The 10171-nt window shown below is 36.9% G+C and overlaps 2 protein-coding genes across 2 annotated transcripts; both read right to left on the minus strand.

The window, feature by feature from the left end:
* Positions 1-1605: 1605 nt before the first annotated feature.
* LOC130426561 (uncharacterized) lies at positions 1606-4086 on the minus strand. Its single transcript, XM_056753407.1, has 3 exons — positions 3722-4086; positions 2342-2739; positions 1606-1963 (listed from the first exon to the last, which is right to left on the minus strand). The coding sequence occupies exons 1-2, from the start codon at positions 4038-4040 to the stop codon at positions 2348-2350; spliced, it is 711 nt and encodes a 236-aa protein (XP_056609385.1). The 5' UTR covers positions 4041-4086; the 3' UTR covers positions 1606-1963; positions 2342-2347.
* Positions 4087-5765: 1679 nt separating this feature from the next.
* On the minus strand, positions 5766-7568 carry LOC130425772 (phosphoinositide-interacting protein-like). Its single transcript, XM_056752151.1, has 2 exons — positions 7517-7568; positions 5766-6200 (listed from the first exon to the last, which is right to left on the minus strand). Exon 2 carries the CDS (start codon positions 6147-6149, stop codon positions 5766-5768), a length of 384 nt encoding a protein of 127 aa, XP_056608129.1. The 5' UTR covers positions 6150-6200; positions 7517-7568.
* Between the last annotated feature and the right edge of the window lie 2603 nt (positions 7569-10171).

Consider the following 10171-nt stretch of genomic DNA (forward strand, 5'->3'; position numbering starts at 1 on the left):
TGTGGTTTAATTCAGTGTGAATCACCTCTACAAGCACAACATTAATTGTAAGGCTGCACTTCCACATGGGCTTCATTGACATCGACCACAACAACAGCTACAATATTGCAAGTTGTATGGCGTGTTTGACATGTCAATATTACACTCAGTTCTTCACACACATGCGCCTCACTCGCCATTCAAAATATAATCTATAGAAAAATAGATTTACAATAAATATCTTCCCTGGTTTGACACCGTATAGCGATAAAAATATAAATATCTCACCCATTTGAATCCACTTTTCCCAGGTAAGTGTGCACATGTATTAGATATTCTGCACAGTACAATGAAACAAACCACATGCCTTTTCTCCCAAAAAAAAAAAAACGTAAACAATTTGTTTATCGCACTGGAAATCATTTTTCGCATGACTTCAACTTATTAAAATAAGCACTTTACACTTATTGCACAAATATTTACACTGTGGTAACACAGTGTAAAACTACAGTGAAAATAGGTTAAGAATGGCTCTGTTGGTTCATAAAACCCAAATTAAACCTTTGGGCCACGTCTTTCATTAGTAATTTGTCTAAAACAGTCAAACAACTTCAAATTCCAACCTTTCTCAAAATAAAAGATTTGGGCACCAATTGAACTGGGTGGTACTAAATGGGTTGATAGGTAAAATAACAAAAGATACTCATATTTGTACAGATTGTCTTTCGGCTAAGGTATTGTTTGGTAAAGTACAGTATTATATTTCCATCTTTGTTTCAAGTTGGGCCCGAAAGGTCACACCCATATTGAAGTGCTCAGATCAGCATTCAGACTGCCGAGCTCCTCTGTTTGCTGTTGGACGGGTTGGGCAACTCCTCACCGGCTGTGCATGACGGCAGGTTGGAAATGAAAGGGCTTTGCATGTGTCACTTTGACTGGGAAATGGATTCCTACACTGATGCACGAACTTACAAATGAGAAATCTTTTTCAAGCTCTGCATTTCTGTATTGTTTGCCGGTAAAAACCCTTAAAACATGACACACTTACTTAGGAGGTAAATTTATTTTATATTTTAAGCTATATATGTGTCTGTTGTGTTGGGTTATGTTTATTTATAGGGGTGTGACAATACATGTGTTGTAGGTTAGAAATGCACTAACCTACGTCAATCATCCACATCAATGCCACACATTAAACGTCGATATGAGGAACATTCATTATCTCCACATCCTCATTTCCTCACGTAACGTCCGTCTGTGTGTATTTGTTTTGTTAGTTTGTTGTTGCAAAGAGTGTGCAATTTTCAAAGAGTTGATTTTTTTTTTTTTATGTTTACATTTATGCATTTGGCAGACGCTTTTATCCAAAACGACTTAAATTGCATTATACTATATATTTGTTTCGAAGACTTTTCAAATTAAATAAAGTTAAAAATGTAACTGCCTGTGTGAACTAGGAGCGTTATATTAGAATATTAATAAATTAATCGTAAATCGCATCACTGAAATTCCCTAGGTGTCGACAAATATCGTACCGCTGGCAGAGAAAACACATATCGCATCGTATCGCGATGAATGGTCTGATTTACACCCCTAGTTATTTTAACAGAAAACAAGACACAAATACCAGCTTAAAAATCATTTTACAGTGAAAAGCAAGGGTTTTACCTGAGTATAAGTTTAAGGCACTTTAAATACTAACAAATGTAAACAAAAACTCGTGTGGATTCAACCACTTACACATAAAGTGAAAGAGCCATATATTGACCAGATCACATAATCTGACACTATTTGGCCATGTTTGATTATTAATATCCTTATCAACATGAGCCATTAAAAACTCAATGATGCGTGTAACTACATGACCGTCTATATTACAGACACAGAGATGTGATTGTGCCCATTAGATTTGCTTCTACAGTAGATTATGATTGTTTGACCTGGAAGAATGTTCAGCTTCTGAAAGTATTCGACCTAGAACGACCTGGAAAAAAGAAAAAGCTTTTTTAAACCCTTGTTTCTAAAGCACACTGCCGTGATGATTTACATAAGGTTTTGCACTCCGAATGATTGACATGTTTAACATGTTTGTTCTGCCTGTGTATCCTCAGGCACGGCACATTTTTCGTCTTGTATCCATAATGTTTTTTCAAATATACTCTGAAACTTATACGAACAATAAACAGATTAAAATAACCTGCTGTACACTGAAATAAAGTTTAAACACAGAAAGTATACGATATGATATAATGTTAATTTGGCATTTATGTGAAAACGGATGTTTATGTTGGTAGTGTAAAACTCTAAAAAAGTGTGTTATTTTGATGAAACTCAATGGTAACGTGGATTGAATTTAGCTCACCTGATCTCAAAGTAAAGTGTCGCAGTTCTCTGTCTGCTCAGCGCCTTTGGTCACGTCTGATTCTGAGTCTTCATAGCCTTCATTCTGATAACAGGTGAACTCAGAATCAGGTTTTGTCTCTTCAGATGTTTCACCGGTGTTGCTCACGTCTGATACCGACTCCTCCGGGGTCTGGTCCTGTTTCTCCTCTTGAGATGAATCATCACCTTTGGTGACGCTGGCCTCCTCATCCTCGTAACCTTTATTCTGATAACACGTGAACTCGTCACCTCCGTTCTCTTTAGACAGTTCATCGCAACTGATCGTATCCGTTTCTGGATCCTTCAGTCCCGGAACATAGGTAGATTTGCCCCACGTCACATTTCGGATAGTGGAGGCTTTACCTGCCGCTTTCTCACCTGTGCAAGAAGAAACTGTCAGTATAGATTCTTCATATGTTCTTCAAACCTGTGTGTCGGTTTCTGGCTTACAGTATATAGATGTTTTATAAAGAACAATACCGTTAAACACTCTCTGCTCTGAACAAAACCTTCATATTTGAGACACGAAAATGTTAATTTATTTAGCACTTACACTTCAATCATCTTAATTAAATAAACTTTGGAAAATACGTGGACATTAAGCTTGTTGATTTTTGACCTGTAACCTCAAGTTGAGAAGACATACGCATTATAAATATAATATAAACATTAAAAGGTTTATTTTAAACATAAAGCGTACAAATCAAAAATCTATGTTATTACATATCTTGGAAATATACTAAATTGTTTTTAGATTGTTTTCAGATTCTGCCACAAATATTGGATATTAAACCTTGATGTGGCTACAAGAATCGCAATTTTGTAGACAAAATGGTAAAAAAACAGTGAATTAACTATAATAATGATACAACTAACAATTACAGTACCAGTAATAAATGTAATATGTCTAAAAATGTTTAGAAAAGAGAGGGTTTTTAAATCCTTAATATCGTTTCTTACGACATATGGGTAGTTGACAAGTAAATATCACATAAAGTGTATAGGTAGTTTAAAATGTAGAAAACTGTCAATAAAATATTTTATATTATGATTTTATAAATGTATCTTATAAAATAGTCCTTCCATAAGAGAGATTTTTCATATTTTTCATGTACAGTTTATTTGTCAACTAAATAAATTGGGCCAAATTGGTTTCAAACAAAAAAATTAATTCAGAAAAGTTTGTATAGATGAGTTGGATAATCTGAAAAAGTTACAGGAAAATAAACATCCTCGACAGGTTGTGGTTTAATCTCAGGTTACGGATGGAGACAGTGCGTGTTTGGAGGTACTTGTTGTGAAGATGTGTGTGTCACCTGTGTTGTTCCCCGGGTGCGCGTTGTGCAAGTGCGCGTCTCACCTGTGTCGTTATTGTGCGTTTTGGAGAGTCTCTCCGTCAGCTTTCTCGCCAGATTTTTGACGCTGTGCACAGTGCTGGATCTCCGTTCCAAATCTTCCTCTTTCACCCTGATGTTTCCCACATACCACATCAACCAGAAGCCCAGGCTGGCGAACAGCAACAGCGCGCCGGTGTGGATGAGGAAATCCCCGTAAAACACGCCACGCTTCTGCACGTCGCCGAAGATGCCGAAAAGCAGCAGGACCAGGCCGGTGATGTCGAACACTATCGCCATGATGAATAACGGCATGCAGCTGCCGATGAACCGGAGCTGAAACATCGCCGGAGGACAGGGATGCTGCGGCTGCCTCGCGGATAGCGGAGGATCTGCGGCGCGCTCAGCTGGGACGCACCTGACGCACGGGGGACACGCCTGCCGTGACGTCATGGGTCTGCGTTCTCGGTAAAAAAACTGCTTACTGCCCAGTGTGCACTAGTGTTGAACTGATGTTGTTCTACGGCATGTTATATTGAAATTACTTTTTTTACTTTCTTATAAATTCCTTTTAGGAAAACGAACAATGGTCAACGCACAGGGAAAAATCTCTTATTTCAAATATAATACACTAAAACAATATTGATAATGAGCACATCAATTAAACATAGATTTAAACGTATAGAAGAAACACATATCCTTATGAATCTTATGTTTAAATATGTAAATTAATGTTTGAAAAATATTTAATCAAGAACTGTTGTTGTTGTTTTCAGGATGACTGGGCACCAGAATGAATTTGTAAACACAGATGATGCAGCTTCTATAGAGTGGATATTTTATATCTTCCTTCTGTCGCACGCTGTCTGCGCAATAACTCTGCATTGCAGATTCAGTGTCATATTTTACATCCCATTCATTTGCCTGCCAAATATAAGCTCGGGGCATTCAAAACAGAGACTGACGCATGCATGACACGGATCTGTGTTTCACAGTGTGTACTGAAGAAACGGAAATAATAATGAGAAAAAAAATCAATTTCACTTTGTTTTAAATGATTCCAAAAGAATATTTATTTTAAGACTAGTTCTGAATTTGTAATCTAGAAAAATATAACGTTATTTCAGTAATTTATACTTTAAAAGTTTACAGTTTTACTTTTTGCTGCCTAAAGATTTTAAGTACAATCAACTTAATAGTTACAAGTTGTATCAACTTACTATTTTGAGTTTTTAAAGTGTGTTTTACTCATCAAAAAGCACAACAAAACTGATCAATAGATTTACTGTATACGTTTATGTGTTTAATAAAAACGAAAAGCAAATACATCTCATTTATACGAATTTCAGTCCATATGTTTTATAAAACACAATTCCAATGCATGTTTACATATTTGGCAGTTTGACATCAGTGCACAAATGCTAATGAAGTTAAATTGAAAGCATGCAGACCGGTCGCCATGGTGGACGAAAAAGGACTTGTATTATTTGATCTGAATCCCATTGTATTTTTTAGGGGATGTTGTGTTCAGATTTGCCATCATAATAGTCATTGTTCATTTTCACTTTACGTTCGATAATCACAAAGTCCTTTCTCCCGCATGCCATCTTTAGTAGGTCAAGGTTTGGGTTATCTTTTGGAGTTGATGTCATTACTCCAACATTATAAGGCCCAAAAGCCTAAATCTCTGTGTACTTTCACAAAATATTCAAGCATTTGTTTAAAAACAGTTTGTGTCCAAAACAGAAGCAACACTTCAAATAAGTATTTAAAATCAGGCAGCAGCTTTTTTCAGCATTATAGACCTCATTGGTTGTAATAACATACTGTATATGTCAAATGACAAATAAAATCGGACTAAAACCATTTCATTTGTGCTTCCATAACCTTTGAATCCGTCTATAAACCATATTCTGGTTTATCCAACGCTTGTGCACCTTGCACTCAGCCAAGAAGGAGAGGCGAACGCCAATTGGCTCTGGAAGTCAAAAGGCAACGGGTCCTCTCCGACAGCCACCATGTTGAGCACCATGTTTGTTTACGAGAGACTGTAGTTGTCTCTGATGAGTCTCACTGGTTCACCTGAGGCTTGTACTGATTACACAGTCGTTTCGTGGCACTCTGATACCTCATTTCCTGCGTTATTGGCACCAAAACCACGCCCACTACCAGCACCATCAAACCGAGGGAGAGCAGGGCGGGGCCAAGAATGTTGGTGGCCATCACGGAGATCCCGGCGAAGTAAAGTCCGCTCAACACCATGCCGCAGATCAGCACGCTGCCTCCTGAGGTCATGAGGAGAATGGCATGCCAGTAGTACTCACAGTTTCCCGGGGGTGCCTGAGCGGTCCAGAGGGTCGGGCTGTGGGACAGGCTGAAGACCGTGTTCTCTGAGTGAGGCGTGAGCTGTTCTTTAGAGAATGAAAGAGGTGTGAGATCCAGGACAGATGACATGATCTCTGAAGAGCGCTGATGGGAACTCTGGTTGGGCTGCAGTGATGGATTCTGGGTAGGAAACATTTGAAAGTGATTTGTTTGCCCACACAGAAAGTCAACATTGTCAAAGACCCTTTTTACATATTTAAATAGGTCACTTTTCATTTTTTTCGTCGCCAGGGCATCGCTGTACGGTTGCTAGGGTGTTCTAGACTGTCATTGATAGGTTGGTTGTTAAGGTGTTCACTGCGAAAAAGGAACGTCTAACTGAGCATTTCTGTGTTGTTTTATAGGACAAACATCCAAACATTCTTAAATCAAGATACAAGAAAAGTGACCTAAGATATTAAGTCTTGTTTTATAAAAGAAAATATAAGAATTTATTTTAAGAATTTTAAGGTTTATGTGAAATAAACTTGAGTTAGATAAAAATAGAAGAACAAAATACAAAAATGTAACAAAATTCAAGTTTATTTTTCTTACCCTGTTGGTTCAGTTTTGGTTAATCGCAGTTTAAATTTTGAAGCAGTGTAATATTGTTGTTTAGGTTACATTCTATCTACGGTTGTGCATCAAAAAGATAACTATGTGGTTTTGGGCTTTATTGAGAAGTCTGATGTGTAAATGTATTTGTCGGTTGGATGATTCTCAAAATAACATTATAACTGTATATGATTAATTTTGATTGAATTAGATTACGTTTTTTTCCCTTTAATTTACGTGCAGCGTGTGCTATAGCATAACGTTTGTTAATGGACCTTGAGTCTGATAATATAGTGTAACTGAAGTGTTATAAGTAGCACATCTCTGCTTAATAAACCGCAGGATATGTTATCGGCCGGTTATTAATGTTTGTCTTCACCACAGACGGTCAAGTTACATGTTGAGGTTGAATTCTTTATCATTAGCATCAGTTATGCTTATGTGATGATGCTAAACATACACAAATATGAATAAACTTTTACGAACATAATCTAATGCAACGTGACGAAATTAAGAACGAGGCCAGAGCAAAAAAAGACACTTCATTGAAATGCACCGATGTTTGTATTATACTGTAGAGGATGAAACAAGACAAATAGTGACAGTAAATGAAATGTAACTGTCAGAACCACACCCTAACATGAGCTGATGCACAAATCAACAAACAACCCTCGAGTGAAAACTACACCACAGTACAACACCAGTGTTAACACGTGTCTTTAAGGTGCTTTCTGAGTTTACAAAACACTTGGCCTTATAGACATTTAGAAAAAAAAATAAGCGACATGTATCACTTATCTTAATAAAGTTTGTTTTATCATATACATCAGTACACAATTTCTCTTTAATTATAAAGCTGAGCTTAGAGATTCAAACAGCAGATGTAATATTTAAGGTCTTACCTATGATCCTGATATCTGTCTGTCTGATCTGATAAGCATCAGTCCTGCCAACTGCTCTGCTGCTGGATGATGTGAGGCTTAAGTGTGTATGTGTGTGTTTGTCAAACGCATTAGACACTAAGTGGAAATCTGACAGCCCCCTTTCCCCACCCAACCTACACACACGCACACACACACACACACACACACACACACACAATCCTTCTCTACTGTTCATCTCTTTCTCCATCAAATCAATTCATTCTGTCCTGATTTCAAATTCTCGTCATTAATGTTCAGAGGGTTATTGGGGTATCACGATCTCACCTCTATATCTCAGAAAGCCATCGATCATGTTATGCTGAGGACAGAAACATCCCATCATTCCACATGAGTCAGTTAGTATCATAGCAGAGCTCATTCTCGCTCTGATGTTCACAGAAAGGAAATGATGCTGTTTCCAGTTTATGGAATGATTCACTCTCAAATCCGATTAGAAAAGGCCATTCAGATGCCCAGCAGATCATTTCACACAACTGACTGACCACATACACACACACACGCACACACACACACACACACACACACACAGAATGTTGTTCTGAGTTTGCTCTCCTAAGCCTTGTCTCAAACGGTTTAAGTTTTTGACTAAAATCACAAAGCTGTTAATTTTAAGCTCTTGCCCCCCAAAACAACACATTGTGAAAGTTGGTTGTTGTTTTGTGTTGTTTTTATGTAGATATCATCACCAAAACATCCAGACATTATTTTGCTTGAAGCGATTGAGAAAAAACATATTTTTTATTTTCAACACATGGAGAAATAACTAAGATATTGAAGGGACACTTCACCCCAAAATGAAAAGTCTGTCATCGTTAACTCTTTGATCCAAATCTGTATAAATCTGAAAACCAAACAGATCTCGACCTCATTGACTACCATATTAGGAAAAAATACAATGGTAGTCAAAAGTGCCCCAGAACTGTTTGCTGTCCAAAATTCTTCAAAATGTCTTCTTTTGTGTTCAACAGAACAAAACAATTATAAAGTAATTGTTCCTATGGGAGTCAATGGTGGTCTAGATCTGTCTGGTTATAAGCATTCTTCCAAATATCTTTCTCTGTGTTCATCAGAACAAAGAAACGTATACAAATGAATACAGACTTTCGTTTTGTCACTTTAAAGGGACAGTTTACACAAAAATAAAACTTCTCTCATCATTTACTAACATTCGAGTTGTTCCAAATCTTTCTAATTCTGTATAAAAACCAAACAGATCTAGACGTCATTGACTACAATAGGAGGAATAAATACAAAGATAGTCAAAAGTGCCCCAGAACTGCAACATTCTTCAAAATGTCACAAAAAAGTTACTTTTCCTACAATTGGAGTCAATGGTGGTCTAGATCTGTTTGGTTATAAGCATTCTTCCAAATATCTTTCTCATTGTTTATCAGAACAAAGACATTAATACAGATTTAGAACTCGAAGGCGAGTCAATAATGAAGTCATTTTAAGTTTTGGGTGAAGTATCCCTTTAAAGGGACAGTTCACGCTAAAATAAAAATTCTGTCATCATTTATTCACCCTCATGTGGTTGTAGACGTGACTCTTTCTTCTGTGGAACACCAAGGAAGATATTTAGAGAAATGTCTTGGTGGTTTCGCGTTCAAAGCTGTTCAGTGTTGTTTCATTATCAACATTCTTCAAAATATATTTTTTTGCTCTGCATTTGGAACGACATGAGGGTGAATAAATGATGAAAAATGATGAAAAATAAAGATCTCGTTTTACATCTCAAGCTTCTTTTCAACACAGTTTTGGAAGATGAAGGAGGCTCTCTAAAGCAGAAAACATTCATGATCATTCATAACATCCAGCACTAGAGGGCAGTACAGCTTTAATATTGACATCAAACTTACACAACAGTAAGTTCAAGTGAACTACAGCAAATAAATAGGCCTAAACAAAATGTATTTGTACGTATTTTGTGAGGACTTCTCAGAGACATTGACCGCACAATCTGTATTTTGCATCTTCTAACCCCTTAAATCTTATCCTCACACAAACCTTTCAGCATTTTAACATTCACAAATAGACATCTTTTAGTTTGTTTAGGTTTAACATTAGTAGTTACACATGTTCACACACAGTTGTTATTGGACATCCATACAAATATCAGCAGCCCTCCCACGACAACAACCAAAAGTTAATCTTTCGAACACACACTAGACTACAGAACCTGTCCCTCACCCCGAGGCATAAGATGATATAATGGCGATTATTTTGAAAAGAAAATGTACTTGTTTGAGAAGAAAGCCGTGTCTCTCAGAGGTTCAGAGCAATAAAGTGAAGTTTAGATTGCAGTTACTCTTGTGGACCGGTGCAGTTCTCTGATGATAAAAACATCATGAAACCCAAAGAACTCATAAAACTCTGTCAGTACTGAAGTTTACCTTCATTTTACAGAAGAGCTTCTTTATTAAATGACTCTTTTATATATCTGTGATCACATTTACTTCCACACTGGGATGTTTTTGGACCAAACTATATCTTACAACGAGAAACAGTTAGATTCAAATGTGCTGTTTAAATCTGTGTTGGTAAAAATACTTTTTTAGTTTAAATACTTAAATGATAGCCAATCATTGACCCCGACTCCTGCCACGATTATAC

Source organism: Triplophysa dalaica, chromosome 7, assembly GCF_015846415.1.
Source record: "Triplophysa dalaica isolate WHDGS20190420 chromosome 7, ASM1584641v1, whole genome shotgun sequence".
Lineage (NCBI taxonomy): Eukaryota > Metazoa > Chordata > Actinopteri > Cypriniformes > Nemacheilidae > Triplophysa > Triplophysa dalaica.

What these genes read in the sequence shown, in the direction of transcription:
- LOC130425772 (XM_056752151.1), bottom strand. Translation starts at nt 6,149, where the DNA reads ATGTCATCTGTCCTGGATCTCACACCTCTTTCATTCTCTAAAGAACAG.
- LOC130426561 (XM_056753407.1), bottom strand. Translation starts at nt 4,040, where the DNA reads ATGTTTCAGCTCCGGTTCATCGGCAGCTGCATGCCGTTATTCATCATG. An exon ending in AACGCACAATAACGACACAG is followed by an intron (nt 2,740 to 3,721) that starts GTGAGACGCGCA and finishes CTTCTTGCACAG; the next exon opens with GTGAGAAAGCGGCAGGTAAA.